This window comes from Mytilus edulis, chromosome 1, assembly GCF_963676685.1.
Source record: "Mytilus edulis chromosome 1, xbMytEdul2.2, whole genome shotgun sequence".
In the NCBI taxonomy this organism is placed as follows: Eukaryota; Metazoa; Mollusca; class Bivalvia; order Mytilida; family Mytilidae; genus Mytilus; species Mytilus edulis.
In genome coordinates, this window is record NC_092344.1 from 122,634,490 (window position 1) to 122,655,074 (window position 20,585).

The following is a 20,585-nucleotide window of genomic DNA, read 5'->3' on the forward strand; positions in this document are numbered from 1 at the left end:
TAAGCTAGATCACAGTCAACCTTCAACAATGATCAAATCCAAACTCCTGAAGTAAGCTAGATCTCAGTTCACCATTCAACAATAAACAAAACCCTTAAAGCTTGAGCACTGTACACACTTTTAACAATGATCATGAAAATCAAAAACCAAATACCCTGGTGTATGCTAGATCACTATATCCTTCAACAATGATCAAAACCCATATATCCTGTAGAAACCTTGATGACTGTGCTCCATTCCACAATGATCAAAACCCATATATTCTATCCCCTGCCTGTCTCGATCTTTTTTTTAAAATAGGAATGATAAGACTTAAGTTTTCATGTTTGTTTTCAGAGAACACAGATAAATGTAAATGACTTCCTAAATGCATTAATGGCTGACCCAGGCCCACAGTGTCTGATGTGGTTACCGATTCTCAATAAAATGGCTCATGTTGAAAATGGTGAGTTTATTTATATATATATTTTAGAGAATTTCTTATACAAATTTCTAAAATTCACCAATCTTAAATTTGTGTTAGGTGACCTAAAATGGTTGCAAATGAATCACTTTAAATTCTAATGAAAAAGAGTTACAGGAAGTTTTCAACTTACAATAGTGACAAACTCAAATGTTTGTGGATTAAACTTTAATTAATACTTTATCATACCTGCCAACTGTCACTATTTGTTGGGGATTTCCCCCATGGAGGCTTCCATATAGAAATTTTGAAAGAGCAATTGTGTCCACATTAAATTTATAATGACTATGGGCTTGTAAAAGTAAGAAGAAACCAAAAAAAACCAACAACATTAAAATGTATTTGGAGGCCCCCTTGTAGGATGTGTAAGACTATAAGAGCCATCTTGCCTGTAAAACCCCCATGAGCATTTTGAAAAGTTGGCAGGTATGCTTTATATATATGTCATAATATTATTTTATACCTCTTTATCTTTTTCAGTCTTTCATCCTGTACAGTGTGAAGGTTGTCATAGGGAATCATTCATGGGGTTCAGATATAAATGTCAAAGGTGCTATAATTATCAACTATGCCAAGATTGTTTCTGGAGAGGTCGCACATCGGGTAACCATGGCAATGATCATGAAATGAAAGAATATACTACCTATGTAAGTGATCTTAATAAAACCATTTCTAGAAAGTGTATATAGATAATAAAGCACCTGCCTTCTACTGAATGAATTTAAGGAGATGTGGGTTATATGTTTATAAAAGGTGTAATACCACCAAATCATGGTACGTCACATCCGGTTGTATACGAAAGTAGGTCGAAAAAAAAAATTCCCTTGTATTTGACAGTTGTAGGTTATTAATCCTACATTTTATTGCAGTAAAAACATTTCTGTGTCATAAACATATGTCTTGGGTATTTCAAAACATCATTATTTTTTATTTGGGATTTCTATAGAAAATTTTGTAATCTTGAGGTTACATGGTGACTAAACCTTGTACACAGATACAATAAGGGGAGAAATTTGATTGGTTAACTTCCAATGATGGTTATTTTCTTATATATGCAATGAAATGTTATGTTAAATTTTTTCTATAGTACTGGACAGGATAAAACTTTACTCATGCCAAGTATTTCTTTATTTGAAACAAAGATAAATTCTGCACATTTTTTTGAAAAGTACAAATTTAACAAAGACTAATAGGGGAAAATCAATGGTGGTATTACACCAAAAAGCTTAAACATTAAACAACATAAAGACATTTAAAACAGCATCATATGGTTTACAGCAAGGCAAAACTTTCTGTACAATATGTCATATTTTAGATCTAGAGCAAAAATCTGCCTTTTAGTTCTGTAAGGGACAAAAGCATTATGGTATGGACAATGACAATCACTGACCACTTTCCTGATCTTGGAACTGACACATTTCATTAACATGTGGTTGGTCTAAACTAGGTTTTAGTTCAGGTCAACAAAATTGGAAATTAAGCAAACTGTAATCTAAAGTAATTGAGGGGGCATAAAGTTTCATCATTATCCATCTGTACATCCCTTTGCCCCAAAATTGCTTTCTGTTCTCTAACTAGAGATTGTTTCATCTAAATGTTATGAAAGTTGTGCACAATGCTAATTACCATAAAACTAAAATCAAGGATATGAATTTGGGTAATGTCACATTTACCAATCTTGAGTTATGTCCCTTGATAACATTATATGCAAACATGGGCATCATCTGTGTGGGATGTACACATTTCTCATTTATTTTACAAACAATTGTATTTTCTTCGATTCATGTATATTTTTTTCCTCCTATACTTACAGAAATCTCCTGCCAAACAGATTGGTCATGCATTGAAGAAATCTTTGAAGTGTGTACCAAAATCTAATGCACATGTTCCACAGTTCCCAAATACACCAGAAAAGAAATTAGATCTGTCTTATATTATGTAAGTGGAGTCGCATCTTATACAGCTGAAAATTGTTTCTATTCAAATATATGAATCAGATTAAGTGGAAGGAAATTAAATGTTAAAGGCTGTGGTGAACAAAAACCATTTACCGGTAGGTTTTGTTAAAAATAAAAAGGTCTTTTCAATGTTAAGACTATGAGTATGAGGTAATGACCCAACACAAGTGTCTCTGCTGCTGATTTACTGTAGCCATCCCTACTATAATAGATATATGATGAAGTTGCCAAGTATTTTCTTCAGCATAACATTCGTTCTTGTCAGAGACTAACTGTAAAAAGTAAAATCACAAAAATACTGATCACTGGGGAAATTCACAATGAAAACTCTGTTATCAAAGACTAACTGTAAATTGGTCTTTAGCTGAGTCAAGTATGAAAGAATTTTTCGAATGGAGTAAAATTGAGCATTAAATAAGTTTAATGTTGATTAATGTATTTCAGTAATCTACCATTTGAAGACATATTGGAGCTGTTAAAGTATGTCTGGAATGTCTGGAATGTCTGATCAGCTATATTACCTACAGTTTGATTGGACATTTTTTGTGTCTTTGTTTCTCAAAAAAATGAATAATCTTTCAACACCGATTGAAACTTGTCACCTTTCTTTTTCCAATAAAATGCTTGATATTTGTCCTATAACAGCTCTGGCAGTTTTTTTTGTCAGTGTATTAATTAATCAAACTGTAGGTAATTTTGTTTACTTTTCTGTAGGATTTCCTTACATACTGCATGATTACACATATGAAAATAAAGACTGATAACTAGTCATCTATTCATGTCAAACAGATAGTTTCATTGTATTCCTGATCTTGGAAAATGTTTAGTCATCAAGTGTATGATACTAACAAAATATGCATGAAGTTATCTCCTCCTGATTCATGGTACTATATAAAAGATTGTTATTAGTGTAGAAATGTTTTTGAAGATGAGTCAGTCAGATGTTGATTGTTTAACTAACAATTTTAGATTGATCTTGTCTCCCTTTGATCTGTTTTTAGAATACATTTGTTATCTCCCCTTGGTCTGTTGTTGGAATACATGTGTTATGCCTCTTTGTTAGGAATGAATATGTCTGCATGAATATTATAACATTAGGAATTAATCAGAATAGAATAACAAGTTTAGCAGTAATGTTTGAGATATCAGGCAGTTTTCATATAATTAAGCTGTATACACTTTGTGTGGCTATCATTTGCCATCTGAAACTTTGTAAAAACAATTTTCAAATTAACTAATTTTGCTTCAATCAGCTTTGGAAAAAAAGAATTTCCACCAATGCAAAATAAAACTATATGAAGGAGAAGAGGTAATAAGACATGTTAGCACACACAAACATATTACCTTTGTATGAGAATTTATTCAATTTTGCTCATAACATATAGGCAATTGATGAAATCAAGAAATATAACTGAATTTAACACTATATACAATGCATTGATGTAATTATCACATCACAAAATGTGCATAACATAACACTGAAGAAAAATCATGATTTTATAGAATTTTATGCAGGTCTTAATACATATTTCTTTGTGGTAACATTGTCAATCACAAAATAGAGAAGCTTACTTATATCTTTTTACATTATCCTTCCAAATATATAGTTGGTGGTTTAATGTGTCTTCACTTTTCAATCCAAAATATATACTTTCAAAAGTTAAGCCACACAAAATCAAGAAGTAGAGGAATTTCACTGTAGGTTTTTTTCTACCGAAACCACGATTACAAAATCAGGCAACTTTGCTTAAAAAATAAAAGTTATCGTCATTCTGTTGATTTGACATTTTTAATTATCCTGTTTATTTTTGCAAATTATGTAACAGTTTGTATGTTCTTTGTAGACCACCTACACCAGTCCCTGTGAGGAATGGGTACCACGAATCGTCCATCGTTACTAGTCAGTCCCCTGATGTGTTATCAATAGACAGTGGCAACAGTCCTCAAAGGTACGGAGAAAATAAATCTCGTTATTGCTATTGAAGTATTAAAGTGCATATATATCATCCTAAGAATCAGGAAGTGGTGAAAATAGGACAAACAAAAACATTTACATTCATTTAAGTTCAGAATGAAAAGTGGTGCACAATTTATATGTGTTCCCTATTCCTGTTCTGGAATTTCAAGATATAATTTGGTTGAAATGCCCTAGGGGAGATAACTCTGTTATTGCTCTCAAATTCACCAAAAGTTATTTAGATATTGTTTAAATTACTAGTCACACAGAAATTAGAGATCTATCTTTTTTAACTCTACAAAAACTCATTAAAAGAAATGGTCTAGTGAATTATATTGTTCATTTCTCAAGGAGAGAATTATCAAAAACAATAGGATTTTATTAAGTGAATTAATGATGAATACTCACAGTTTTCATTATGTAGATCCTTCTTTACGAATGTACATGAAAAAGAGTTCACCGAACATTTGGGTATGTTTGTATGTTTGTATTATTATATTTTATTTTTTCAGTCCAAGTAAGCTAACAGAGAGTTTGAATTCTATGTGTATTGATGATGAACATAGACTAATCGCACGGTATGCAGCGCGGCTAGCGGCAGATACAAAAGATGCTGTAAGTACTATTATAATGTTAACTTTTATCTGTCTGACAAAGTTTGGATCAAGAGATAGCAATTCTACATTCAATCAGGATTTTATAAGACATTTATAAACTTATCAGACCTTCATAGAACCTTGAAAAGCTTTGATAGAAGCTACTACATAATCAAGGGATAGCATTAAAGCAAAAGTTTGTAAAAATTTTCTGTATTTCACTGCTTCATAAAATTATATTTTATAAAGTCATCAAAACTTAATAAAATTTGGTAGTGTAACTTACATTTAGGACTATTTTTATACGGCCGTCAAAATTTGAATTTGACGGGCCATATTATGTTATACAAATGTCCGGTGTCCGTCCGTCTGTCCATCCGTCTGTCTGTCCATCCGTCTGTCTGTCCGTCCGTCTGTCTGTCTGTCCGGCGTAAACATGTCGCACCGTAACTTGAGAACGACTTATCCAAATTTCATGAAACTTAATATGGTTGTTTCTTATGATGGTCAAATGATCTGTATACGTTTTGGTGAGAATAAGATTTAAACTTTTTGAGTTACGGCACTTTTTAACTAAAACAGGTGTGTGTTTTTTTCACCTGTCGCACTGTATCTCAAAAACAATTCTTGATTATGGCTTAAAACTTTAAACACTTCTTAGTTATATTAATCTTAATATCTGTATACTTTTTGGTGATGATTCAAAATTTCATTTTTGAGTTATTGAGTATTTTGTAAAAAAGGGGGAGGGGATTTTTACATGTCGCGCCATATCTCAAAAACGATTTATGATTATTGCATAAAACTTTACACATGTCTTTGTTATATTAATCTAAAGATCTGTATACTTTTTGGTGATGACTCAAAATTTCATTTTTGAGTTATTAGTATTTTGTAAAAAAGGAGGAGGGTTTTTTTACATGTTGTGCCGTATCTCAAAAACGATATATGATTATTGCTTAAAACTTTACACACTTCTTTGTTATATTAATCTAAAGATCTGTATACTTTTTGGTGATGATTCAAAATTTTTTTTTTTAGTTATTGAGTATTTTGTAAATAAAAACATGTCCCGCCGTGTCTCAAAAACAATATATGGTTATTGCTTTAAACTTTCTCAGAAACTATTTATGATTATTGCATAAGACCTCCACACAAGACGTTGGATGTATCATGCACTCATGTCGCAGCTGTTTATTGATAATGTAAAATGTCAGTTTGTGTCTCAGCCATCTTTGATTAATTGATCATATTTACATGTATCCATCCATAACAAGAACGAAAAGATAGTCATGAACTGAAGAATACTATTAATTCATATAATTATATAGTGATAGACCAAATTAGTCATGAACTGTAGAATACTATTAATTCATATAATTATATAGTGATAGACCAAATTAGTCATGAACTGAAGAATACTATTAATTCATATAATTATATAGTGATAGACCAAATTACTCATGAACTGAAGAATACTATTAATTCATATAATTATATAGTGATAGACCAAATTAGTCATGAACTGAAGAATACTATTAATTCATATAATTATATAGTGATAGACCAAATTAGTCATGAACTGAAGAATACTATTAATTCATATAATTATATAGTGATAGACCAAATTAGTCATGAACTGAAGAATACTATTAATTCATATAATTATATAGTGATAGACCAAATTCAATGTATTACAGTGCATACACATTTATCTACACCAAACCATTTGTCCAGTTCACTTTTTTTACAATGGGATTTCCAAAGGAAGAATCAGTTATTGATTAGGGGATACACTTTTGGCATCTGGGTGGATGGCTGCCAAACAGTGTCTATGTATTTACTTATGAACTGTTCAACCAAAACTTTTCAAATTTTGATATGGTGTTACGGATGATAAAATTGAGGTCAAGTTTAATTTTGATGATTTCCAGTTTCACTGTTCAGGAGTTATGGTGGTTTCAGTTGTATCTATGCTTTAACTTACTAACAGTTCAACCAAAGCTTTTCAAATTTTTAACATGTTGTTACTGATGACATAATGGAGGCCACGTTTGAAATTGACAATTTTCGCAATTTAACCGTTCAGGAGTTGTGGTTAATGAAAGATTGGAAAATGATGTTTCTAGTCTTGTCTTGAATTACAAAATAAAACATAGAAAATGATTAGAATGATAAGAATTATTAAAGTACATTTAGACTACACATGACTACACATTCACAATAAGTAACCTGATTATAAACAATGTTATTAACAAAACCTAAAGTTATTTTGGGTGCCACTGTGACCTGGAGAAATTACAGAATTTTTATAGTCCTAGGTCTAAGGGAGACAACTCTGATAGATTTTATTACATAGATTTAGATATTTTTTCTTCTTCAATTTTTTTCAAACGATAATGATATTTTCTATGATATTCTTTTGTTCTTCAAAAAGGGAGTGCAATAAATAAGTTAAGTTTGAAGAAACAAATAAATCTTAAGATGAAAGAATCCAAAAATATTTCATTTCATCAGATAACCTTGAATTCGTTTTGAATTTGTTGTTACTGGTGAAAAAATGGAGGTCTTGTTTGGTATTGTTTACTTTGCTGGTCAGGAGTTATGGTCCTTGTGATCTTGTAAAATGTCAGGACACAAACAAATGTTATAAAATCCAGTTACTGTCACTCTGATCGCCTCTAGTTTTATTAAAAAATAGGAAAAGCAGCCTGTCTGAAAGATATTTCTAATTTTATCTCCCTTGAAATATTTTAAGGTTTCCTAGTTATTTTCTGACCTCATTTTTTGAGAAGTAAATTATAGTCTGTGTAATTAAAATGAAGTAAACTGTTGAATTGTATAATATAATGAGTATTAACTGCTGACTTTAACAAATAATTAGGGTAGTGTAAATATTGATATTATGTGAAATGGCCATATGTCCCATCATTATATGTCAGCTAGATCTAGTAACACACAGAAAATGTGTTAATCAGTTTTACAATCTCACTCATATTGCACTGTTAAAAAGATTAACATAGTAATTTGCTTTAGTTGTAATAATGATTAAATGGCAACAAATTGGAGGGGGAATGTAGTTCTCTTGGCTTCCATGCTTGTTATTCTGATTGATTATGAAAAAGAAGATGTGGTATGATTGCCAATGAAACAATACACAAGTGACTAATTGACACAGAAATTAACAACTAAAGGTAATTGTACCGCCTTCAACAATGAGCAAAGCCCATACTGCATTGCAAAAATGGGGATGTTATAAAATCATATTTGACAGTACATATACTATTAAATATTAAAGCTATTCTATCTGATTGGTGTTAGAACTTGTTTATAGTTCTATTAAAAGCAGAATATGCAACTGTGTGTATGTTTATCAATTCTGCAATATAAAATGAGACTATACGGCCATTATTTCATTGTAGACTGTTTTTTTAAGTTAAATATCAGAAAAAGTTAAATACTATGATGTACTTGAATGTAAGGCTGCATATTCATTGGTAAGGCTGCATATTCATTGCATGATATATGGCAGTTCAACTGCTTTTTTTTCCAAAATAGTCTATAGGTATTATTGTATTCTGCAACCCAACATTTTTGAAAATTAAGAATTAGTTAAAATTAAACCTGTGAGATATTTTTACAGATATAATCTCCTGTAAATCAGCTTCTATGATAAGCTATCAATTATGTTGCATTGACAGTTTAGAATTCTTTTTGCTGTCTGTGTCAGATCTTATACAGGCAATAAGGAAAATGCAGACAATACAAACATTTTAAATATCAAATTTTTAGAACTTTCTTCAATAGACAAAAAAACATTAAAATATCAAAAGTTATTTGAATTATGGGGATGTTATTAAATCAGATTTGACAGTACATTTAAATATTACAGTAATTCTATCTTATTGATGTAAGCTTGTGTTAAAAGTTATTCTGAGAGCAGAATATGCAATTAAGTTCATGTTTATAAATACTGCAATATAAAATGTATGACTGGTTTTTGTTGAGCAATCAGTTTTATTGATGAAATAATCTTCTATGATAAAGCTAGTATAAGATAGACAGAACAAGAAGGAAAGAAAATAACTAGTATGGTTAATTATCTCCATTTCTTAGTATAATAGTCTTCCATTTATACTGTTTGATAAAAATCCTACGGTGAAATGTTTATTTTAAAATTTATTAAAGATCATTTATTCATTTTTTAATATAATGTAAAATCTTTTATCAACTTCAATTTTAAAAAAAAAGCAGTTTGAATTAAATCAAACCTCTCAGCGCTCCCGTTTCTGATATGTCGTGTGACGCGACATAAGAATCAGGAGCACTGAGAGGTTTGATGCGACATATCAGAAACAGGAGCGCTGAGAGGTTTGATGCGACATATCAAAAACAGGAGCGCTGAAAGGTTTGATGCGGCATATCAGAAACAGGAGCGCTGAGAGGTTTGATGCGACATATCAGAAACAGGAGCGCTGAGAGGTTTGATGCGACATATCAGAAACAGGAGCGCTGAGAGATTTGATGTGACATATCAGAAACAGGAGCGCTGAGAGGTTTGATGTGACATATCAGAAACAGGAGCGCTTTTAGGTTTGATGGGACATATCAGAAACAGGAGCGCTGAGAGGTTTGATGTGACATATCAGAAACAGGAGCGCTGAGAGGTTTGATGTGACATATCAGAAACAGGAGCACTGTGAGGTTTGATGGGACATATCAGAAACAGGAGCGCTGAGAGGTTTGATGTGACATATCAGAAACAGGAGCGCTGAGAGGTTTGATGTGACATATCAGAAACAGGATGAAAGGATTGATTTCAATCAGACTGAAAATATCATGTACTAAAGCTAATGTTGTGTCCATAAGGATCTGTGAAACCTCTTGATATAACTTGAAATTTGTTTATCCTTTATTCAACTCTAAATCAATGTAGATAGATATAAGAAGATGTATATAATTTGGTTCAAAGTTGTCCTAATTTAGTTATGGTACAATGCACTGTTGTTTATTCTTCCAAACCAGTTATGTCTAATTTGAACAGCTCTTCTATGAAGTGTTAAAAACAAGACTACTGTAGTATAAAGTAGAAATCTCAGTGAGGTCTTTATCTAGAATAGATAAAGAATTCCCTTGTAGAAACTTTAATATTAAAAGGAAGATAAGAGTCAGGAAACAAGAAAAAAAAACGTGAAAATAAAACAACAGGTTTGGACATTAAGGTTGCAAATTAGAATCTCCATGGAAATGAACTATTTTACAGTATTCTAGTTGTTTGGGTTGTAAGTGTCTTTGTGTTACTATTTTAATTATTCATAATGTTAAAGAAAGGTTACCGAAACTAGAATATATATATCATATGGGGGATAGCAATATTAAAGATAATCTTGTTAAAAAAGACATCACTTTATTTTAACAAGGATTTTCTGTAGTAAGTACACATTAAATGGGTATCCTTTTTATGACAGACATTTGGAATATGTCAGTTGTCAAGAAGTTAAAGCATAGATGGAATTATTGATTTCTTTTATTATTGCTACTTAATGTAAGTCTCTCTGATTGGATTTTAATTGTCTAGACAAAAGATATACAAACATAATTGTTTTATAGACATAAAGTCATGATAAAATCTGTCTGTAATCCCTGGAGAATTGGTCTATATTGTCATCACAATGACAGATTGGAATTTAAATTTAAAATAAATGGTTACTGTTGAGAATCCTATTTAACTGAAGAAATATATCTTTTGATAATGAATTATTCAGAGTTATTTAAGAATTGGTATTGATGAGTTACATAAACTATACAACCATTGCATCACAATTACAGACAATTTATATGCATGATTCCATCCTGTTCTATGGAAATAATGGATTTTCTTTGGCCATCATACATATGATAAAACTCCACAGTAAAAAGTACAGTTGATTGGAATTTATAGGTTTTAATTCATGGCTACGGTCTTGGTAATTAACTTTTTATGGCCGAAAAAAATTGATTAAGATTGACAAGGCTATAAATGAGATTCAAATCCAGTTTTTAATTAAAGTTTAAAGTATTTTAATTTACAGATATAGAGTTAATTGAGCGACTTCAAAAGAAACTTCAGGTGCATAAAACATTGGTATATAATACAACTGCAGGTTACATAACATGACATTTACTATAAATAAACTTCATATCAATAATACCTCCAAGTTATCAGATGAAATGTTGTATTTTTAAATTAGCTTACTGTTAAAGTCCTTGTGAACTGCCAACTATATGGTTTGGGTCTTTCCTCATTGTTGAAGGCCATATGGTGACCCAGAATTGTTTATATGATATATCCACAATATTTGACCACTGGTGGATAGCTGTCACTTAGCAATCCATGTCTTCTTAATTCTATGTTATTGAAACAATTTATCATTCATCTGTCCCCTTTTTTGTGTATAAACAAGATGGAAAACACAAAAGGTATTGGTGTATTAATTATTGACACAAAAACACTACATGTACATTACATAACCAGAAACAAAAGGTATTGGTGTATAATTTTTTATAAGGTGTTTAATATCTTTTGTTTTTATGCCCCATTTATGGGCATTATTTTTTCTGGTCTGTACATCTGTTTGTCTGTCTGTCCGTTCATATGTTCATTTGCCAGTTCGTCTGTTTGTCATGCTTCAGGTTAAAGTTTTTGGTCAAGGTAGTTTTTGATGAAGTTGAAGTCCAATCAACTTGAAACTTAGTAAACATGTTCCCTATAATGTGATCTTTCTAATTTTAATGCCAAATAAGAGATTTCCCTCCATTTTCACAGTCCATTTAACATAGAAAATGATAGTGTGGATGGGGCATCCGTGTACTGGGGACACATTCTTGTTGGTTATTTTTGTAAGTGTAATCCCTAAGGTAAAAGTTGCTGTCTGTTATAATTAAAAACCATTCTTCAATGAATGTAGTGGATCACACTTGTTATAAATGTAAAAATAGTATGGTCATTACAATTTTTTCCATGGTGATTTTAATATTTTTCCATTACAATAATGTTGACATCAGTCAATTTACATGGATTTAACATTTGGTTTCTAGACTAGTTAGTATAATAGTTATATAAGATGAATTTTATATTCTACATGGTAGTTTACTTGCCTTTAAAAGCTGACTCTTGTCATTGCTGACAAAATGCTTATATAATTACTATCTTTATATAGACCACAATAAACCATATCAGACAGGGATTTCCTGATGATTTATGGGTAATTAAGTGGAGAGATGAAGTCATACGTCACCAGGAATATCTTGTCTGTTCCTGAAGAGGCTTTATGACCAATATAAACCTTCACTAACATTCTCACTGCTAAAGTCATTCACCAATAAACATCTTCACTGCAAGAACCAGCCAACAATAAAATTCAGGGAAGATTGTTCATTTTTGAATAGGTTTCTGTCAAATAGAAATTATTACTGGCCTTGTAGAGGCTTATCATGCTCAGGCTAATTGGATAGCTTATTTGTGTGGATTTGATCCAGTTTTGTTTACTTTTCAACAGGAAATCCCTATAGTTCATAGCTCATAGTTAAGTTTATGTGGTTATGTGCCTTTCTAATATGTCAACTACATGTATATTTGGTATATTTAATAACTAACGTGTCTGTCTGGCATGGTTCAACTCTTGTGAGTTAATGCTTTGACCTTCATTATGCAGTTCTTGAGTTAAAGTTTTGAATATAACTAGATTAGAGTCAGAGGTGACAGATGTTGTTTTCGATATTGACCTCATTTACAGTTCACGAGTTTAAAACTTTGGAAATACATGTACCTGGAAAAAACATGAGTATCATCTATATGAAACACAATAGATACTTAAAACATCAAGTATACTTAAAACACTTTTTTTTTTAAATTATATTACAATAAGAGTCAATTTGATTATTTAACAAGTTTTTATTTTAGATTAGCAGTATCTTTGAACTGAATTTATTATAAAAATTATAAAAATTTGATTAATTATGAGAAATAATGGAATATCACATAGCTTTTTCTCATTCATACAAATCTCTGTGTGACAGCTGATGAAGGATTCCTCTGGCATATTGATGAAATAATTGACTGAGTTCTATGTGTTGTATTCTAAAGCCATACATCACAAACCATCAAACATAAAACCTGCTCTTTTATACAACTCTGCACTTTTAAATATTGAAACTAATTAACAAGTGATATTTTATATATGGAGAATATTTGCTTAGGGGAATGCATTCATTTAGAAAATCTGATTGAAAATACTTGTACTCAACAAGTATGAGAATAGTTGATAATTTTGTTTCTGAAATGCCAGAAGGCTTACAACTGTATACAGTAAATCTTCTGGTTTGTTTTAGAAAAAGATTTGGATTTATAAGATTGAACTTTCTGCTGTTGACTGATCAGTCTATTGATTGTATACTTATTATAACTGCCTTCAGTTGTATTCTGCCTATAAATTGTTTTAACGGTATTATTGCTTCTCTAAGAGAGCATTTACATTGACTCACATTTATGTTTCCATTGTGTTTTGTATTATAAATATAATATACCCATACATATCTATATATATCTTTAATGGGAAGCTTAATACCAAAATTAATGATAAAAGAGATGATTTTACATTTCCTATTGTTAAATATCCATTTCAACTTGTTCAATTTGCTCCTGTATGTGTCAGGTCATTAAAGATTGCATATTTTGGTTTTGATATTGATTCACTCATAGGGTCTTTGTATTGGAAATAAGCACATTTATTCTAAAATTGTTTGTTGGTTATGTTCTTCTCATATATTTTATGACTTTATGGTTCTAAACTCCAAACAGGAGGGGTTGTGCTTGATTTTATTATGATGAAGACATAATCTTTCAATCAGTGCAATTGAGGTCTAGAGCTGGCATGTCAGTAACTGCTAGTAGTCCTTTGTTAATTCATGTATCATTGTTATTTTGTTTAGTTTCTTATGTTACCTATTCTGAAATCGGACTCAGACTTCTATTAAACTGAGTTGTACTGTGTGCATTGCTGTGTGTTTGTTTTTCTACATTGGCTAGACCTATAGGGGGAGGGTTGAGATCTCACTAAACATGTTTAGCTCTGCAACATTTTTGCATTTGTCCCAAGTTAGAAGCCTCTGGACTTTGTTAGTCTTGTATGTATTTTTTTATTTTAGTTAATTTATATATTTTAGAGTTTAGAATGACATCCATGTTGATTATTACTGAACTAGTACACATTTTTTGAAAGTTTGCTATAGCTTGCTATTGCTACTTTCCTTAGGCGTCGGTCTCAAACTTCCGGTTGACAGATTATCGCAATATATTCTGCTCCAAGATAGTGTAGTACTAGTGTTTGAGTTCTGATTCTTGGAAGATTCTTTTAAAATTTTGAGTAACTACTGTTTTGACTGAAAAGATTACAGCTTGAATAAAAAGAAATGAATATTCACCGACGATTCAGATGAATTTAACTTCATTTTAAAAATGAGTATCACAAACACTACTTCGCGGATCTGCCATGCGCTGTAGAGAAAATCACAAGAAATCTACGCGAGATTGCGTTTTCATTCATTCATGAATATTTCATGAATGAACATTTCCCCGCTCTACTTTTACCTGTTTACTATATGTACGTACGTAAACGATGTAAAATCCCGAGTGTATCGAAAGAATCGGGAATGACTGATTAAAATGCGAGAACAAGTTGACTTTTGACCAAGCCGTCGGATAATTGAAAAGTGATAATGGTTTGTTTAAACAAAACACAGGTGAAAGAATATAAAATACTCGATAATTATATTATATGTCTAACGTCTCACGCCAAGGTTGAGTAAAGGTAAAAATGACCGGCTTTAATAAAAAAAAATAAAAATAAAAAAAAATGCATTGTTTTTGTCTAAACATCGATCGGAAGATTTTGATGCCAAAAATCATTTGAAAACTTTAAATACTAATTGTTTCACATTCCAATGTGGATATAAGGAACTTTACTCGTTCAGCATGCTCAAGTGGATCAAACTGACAGCAGAAAAACATTGACCCAACGTCAGTTCTTCTTCACGGTCTTCTTCCAATAATTTACATCATACCACATCTGGTGTGTTATTGTAAATTCGTATCATATAGATAGCATCCGTATTAAAAGCAACCGAGTCAGCATCCACTTCTTCGAATATTATAGCTCAGGGTATCAAGACAAGTTCTATAGAAATGATTATAAGGTCCATGATGTGTACCCTTTGGCTAAAATGGCTGTAAGTATGTATGTCCTTCCCTTACTTGTATGTACATGTACCTCCGTACATCCAAAAATTCGTTTCTGTTCTCTTACTTTAGTTTGCCTGAACCAAATTGTATGAAACTTATACGCAATGCTTATAACCACAATTCACAAGTCAAGTTTGAATTTAATTGCGTCACTTACCATTCTAGCATTTTATGCTACTTTACAAAAAGGAAAGTTGCTTGAAATTTTAGTTTCTGTTCTCTAACTTTAGTTTGTCTTAACCAAATGCTATGAATCTTATACACAATGCTCATTACCACAAACACTGATCAAGTTTGAATTTTGGTGGCTATAGTTATACCATTTTAGAGTTATGCCCCTTTACATATGTAAAAAAATTGCTGACTATTTTCGTTTTAGTTATTTAACTTCAGTTCGCTCAACCAAATGTTATGAAATTTATACAGTGTTAATACTTTTAACAATAAAACAAAGATCAATCTTGAATTTTGGTGGAGTAATTTTTACTGCTCTATGGTTTAGCCTCGTTACAAATGGAACCAGATGCTCCGCTGGGCACATCTTTATACGACCACAGAGGTCGAAACCCTGAACAGTTGGGGCAAGTATGGACACAACATTCAAGCTTGATATAGCTCTGAATTTGGATTGCGATAAAATTTTTGACATAATATATAGGTTTCTGACACAAAACAAATGTCAAGATCTAACAAATCTTTTGTGCAATACTGTGTAATTAGAATGTATACACAATGCTTATTACCCCATAACTCAGATCAAGTACACATTTTGGTAGCGTCATGCACATTTACAGTTCTTGAGTTGTGACCCTTTATAACATTAATGCTAGCGGGGGCATCATTTGTGTCCCATGGACACATCCCTATTTTAGATAAAAGCCTTTAATATAAATTCACTTTCATTACATTTGTATTGATTTAAGTTACTGTAACTGTCTTATTTATAAAAAAAGGATGTGGTATTTATTGTAAAGACTATGCTATTCAAAAGAGTTCAAAGGAGGAAAATGTATTAATAACTATAGGCCACCATATGCTCGTCAATAATGAGAAATATCTGTACCATATACATGCAGAAAGCTATAAGAGGCCCCGATAGGAAACATGTGGAGCAATTCAAACAAAAAAACTTACGTGTTAATTTACTAAAAAAATATATGAAGGATCTAAACCAATAGAAAAATACTAATTCACAGGCCCTTGATGTTGACATGGCATGGGTACTTAAAAAGAAATTATCAGAGCTATCTGTATATTTCAATATTTTAGATCTGCAGTTTTAGGTTGCAATAGAAAATATCAAAACTTTTTATGACAAACATGAAAAAAGTGATTTTTGATAATTACTGACAAGACAATGGTTTAGTTTAAAACATCCAAGCTGTGATGAAATACATTTTTGAAATAATACACGTCTATAACCTTTTTGGAATAATACACAGCTACAGTTGCAAACTTTCCAGAGGTGCTATCCAGCACTTTGATTATTTAAGAGCCAGCTAAATATAAAAAAGAAGATGTGGTAGGATTGCCAAATGAGACAACTCTCAACAAGAGACTAAATGACACGGAAATTAACAACTACAAGTCACTGTACAGCCTTCATTAATGAGCAAAGCCCTTGAGATACTGCATAGTCAGCTACAAAAGGCCCTGAAATGACAATGTATAACAATTTAAACGAGAAAACTAACATCATAGTCTTTGTACAAAAAAAAACACAATTCTAGTTGCTGGATTTTCTCTGTATTGAAGACCCATTTATGGCTTTCAGCTGTGTTTAACTCTTTGGTCAGGTTGTCTCTTTGACACATTTCCCATTGCCATTCTCAATTTTATATGTATAAATATGGGGGAATAAACCAATAAGATGGTGCCAAATCCCTAAAAATAAAAAGAGACATGATCTGGAGATAAAAAAATTGTAAGGGTTCCGCAAAACCCAGTGTCTTGCCTACTTTTGCTGTTGTCTATGTTTTCAGTGTAATAGGGGAATACACATAATAGATTTATAGTTATGAAATAAAACGTTTGAAATGTAGGAAAAAAGAAGCTTGTAAAAAATTAATACAGTATATATGCAATCCCATTTTTATAAAACATAAATTTATTGAATGCACAAATGATAAAAGAAGATAATTTTAACATTGCTTCATGATTTATAACTTAATTCATCAACAAAAATGCATGTAAATAGAAGATGCAATAATAAAATTTTGTTCAAAATAATTGATGCAACAAAAATTCAGAAAAATTATTATAAAAAATTTCCTCTAGATAGTATCTTTTGATTGTAAGAAGCTTCTGTCCAAGTTTGGTAAAAATTTAATGTCCTTGCAATTGTTTACTGGAGTTGATTGTTTGACCTTGACTTCAGTTGACCCTCTGACTTGCATCATTGAGGAGAAGTAATGTCTTAAATGGTTTACTGGAGTGGCGTGTTTGACCTTGACCTTAAGTGACAATCTGACTTGCATCATGTAGTAGGATTTTTTGTCCTTGTTTGTCGGAGATGATTGTTTGACCTTGACTTCAGGTGACACTCTGACTTGCATCATTTAGGAGAAGTCATGTCTTTATTTGTTTACAAGAGTGGTGTGTTTGACGTTGACCTTAAGTGACAGTCTGACTTGCATCATGTAGTAGATTTTTTGTCCTTGTTTGTCGGAGTGGATTGTTTGACCTTGACTTCAGGTGACACTCTGACTTGCATCATGTAGGAATAGTGATGTCTTTAATTGTTTACTGGAGTGGTGTGTTTGACCTTGACCTTAAGTGACAGTCTGACTTGCATCATGTAGTAGATATTTTGTCCTTGTATGTCAGAGTGGATTGTTTGACCTTGACTTCAGGTGACACTCTGACTTGCATCATGTAGGAGATAAGTAATGTCTTAAATGGTTTACTGGAGTGGTGTGGTTGACCTTGACCTTAAGTGACAGTCTGACTTGCATCATGTAGTAGGATTTTTTGTCCTTGTTTGTCGGAGATGATTGTTTGACCTTGACTTCAGGTGACACTCTGACTTGCATCATGTAGGAGAAGTTATGTCTTTAATTGTTTACTGGAGTGGTGTGTTTGACCTTGACCTTAAGTGACAATCAGACTTGCATCATGTAGAAGGATTTTTTGTCCTTGTTTGTCAGAGTAAATTGTTTGACCTTGAATTCAGGTGACACTGATTTGCATCATGTAGGAGAAGTCATGTCTTTAATTGTTTACTGGAGAGGAATGATTGACCTTGACCTCAAGTGACATTCTGACTTACATCATGTAGTAGGATTTTTTTGTTCTTGTTTGTTGGAGATGATTGTTTGAACTTGACTTCAGGTTATACTCTGACTTGCATCATGTAGGAGAAGTAATGTCTTAAATGGTTTACTGGAGTGGCGTGTTTGACCTTGACCTTAAGTGACAATCTGACTTGCATCATGTAGTAGGATTTTTTGTCCTTGTTTGTCGGAGATGATTGTTTGACCTTGACTTCAGGTGACACTCTGACTTGCATCATTTAGGAGAAGTCATGTCTTTATTTGTTTACAAGAGTGGTGTGTTTGACGTTGACCTTAAGTGACAGTCTGACTTGCATCATGTAGTAGATTTTTTGTCCTTGTTTGTCGGAGTGGATTGTTTGACCTTGACTTCAGGTGACACTCTGACTTGCATCATGTAGGAATAGTGATGTCTTTAATTGTTTACTGGAGTGGTGTGTTTGACCTTGACCTTAAGTGACAGTCTGACTTGCATCATGTAGTAGATATTTTGTCCTTGTATGTTGGAGTGGATTGTTTGACCTTGACTTCAGGTGACACTCTGACTTGCATCATGTAGGAATAGTGATGTCTTTAATTGTTTACTGGAGTGGTGTGGTTGACCTTGACCTTAAGTGACAGTCTGACTTGCATCATGTAGTAGGATTTTTTGTCCTTGTTTGTCGGAGATGATTGTTTGACCTTGACTTCAGGTGACACTCTGACTTGCATCATGTAGGAGAAGTTATGTCTTTAATTGTTTACTGGAGTGGTGTGTTTGACCTTGACCTTAAGTGACAATCAGACTTGCATCATGTAGAAGGATTTTTTGTCCTTGTTTGTCAGAGTAAATTGTTTGACCTTGAATTCAGGTGACACTGATTTGCATCATGTAGGAGAAGTCATGTCTTTAATTGTTTACTGGAGAGGAATGATTGACCTTGACCTCAAGTGACATTCTGACTTACATCATGTAGTAGGATTTTTTTGTTCTTGTTTGTTGGAGATGATTGTTTGAACTTGACTTCAGGTTATACTCTGACTTGCATCATTTAGGAGAAGTAATGTCTTTAATTGTTTACTTGAGTGGTGTGTTTGACCTTGACCTTAAGTGACAGTCAACTTGCATCATGTAGTAGCATTTTTTGTCCTTGTTTGTCGTAGTTTGATTGTTTGACCTTGACTCCAGGTGATATTCTGACTTGTATCATGTCATGCATGTAGGAGAAGTTATGTCTTTAATTGTTTACTGGAGTGGTGTGTTTGACCTTGACCTTAAGTGACGGTCTGACTGCATCATGTAGTAGGATTTTTGTCCTTGTTTGTTGGAGTGGATTGTTTGACCTTGACTTCAGGTTATACTCTGACTTGCATCATGTAGAAGAAGTAATGTCTTTAATAGTTCACTGGATTGGTGTTTTAGACCTTGACCTTAAGTGACAGTCTGACTTGCATCATGTAGAAGAATTGTTGTCCTTGTTTGCTAGAGTGGAATTTTTGTCCTTGACTTCAGGTTACACTAATTAGTATCATGTAGGAGAATTAATGTCCTTGTTTACTGCAGTGGTGTGTTTGACCTTGACTTCAGATGACACTCTGACCTGCATCATGTAGGAGAATTTATGTCCTTGTTTACTGGAGTGGATTATTTGACCTTGACATCAGATGACATGTTTGATATAGTGATAACTATCTTCTAATCAGCAGGATTGGTTATTTGACCTTGACCTTTGATGACATGTCGTTTTGTATTATTTTCCAAGAACTTCCTTTTAGATTACTTAGTAAACTATTATGTTGAACGGTATACAGCACATCATTAATTAGGTGCAATTTAAAACGGATACATTTCATGTTATATTCACTGTATTTTCATGAGGTTGACATTGTAATGTATCTATAGACAAATTGTTGACAGGAAATGAATGCTTTAACTATTGTCATTAGTCTGTTGAAAATGTAAGGTACAAATTACTTTGAAATGTAAGATTTGCATGTCTTGAAGATAGACTAATTTGGCATTAAGACATAATTATTTATGGTTCAGTGAAAGATGAACAGCTTCCTACTGTAAACTCATA

General features: G+C 32.2%; 1 protein-coding gene across 10 annotated transcripts in view; it reads left to right on the plus strand.

Moving 5' to 3' along the window:
• Positions 1–20,585, plus strand: part of LOC139505082 (dystrobrevin beta-like) — a 91,752-nt gene that overhangs the window by 42,056 nt on the left and 29,111 nt on the right. For 5 of the 10 annotated variants that reach the window (XM_071294934.1, XM_071294931.1, XM_071294912.1 and 2 more), the window contains exons 7-12: positions 337–445; positions 944–1,110; positions 2,277–2,401; positions 2,866–2,901; positions 4,266–4,370; positions 4,891–4,993. In XM_071294934.1, the coding sequence (XP_071151035.1) occupies positions 337–445; positions 944–1,110; positions 2,277–2,401; positions 2,866–2,901; positions 4,266–4,370; positions 4,891–4,993 (645 nt within the window). The remainder of the gene's footprint in view (positions 1–336; positions 446–943; positions 1,111–2,276; positions 2,402–2,865; positions 2,902–4,265; positions 4,371–4,890; positions 4,994–20,585) is intronic. The other 5 variants (XM_071294939.1, XM_071294932.1, XM_071294926.1 and 2 more) reach the window with 1 other exon arrangement.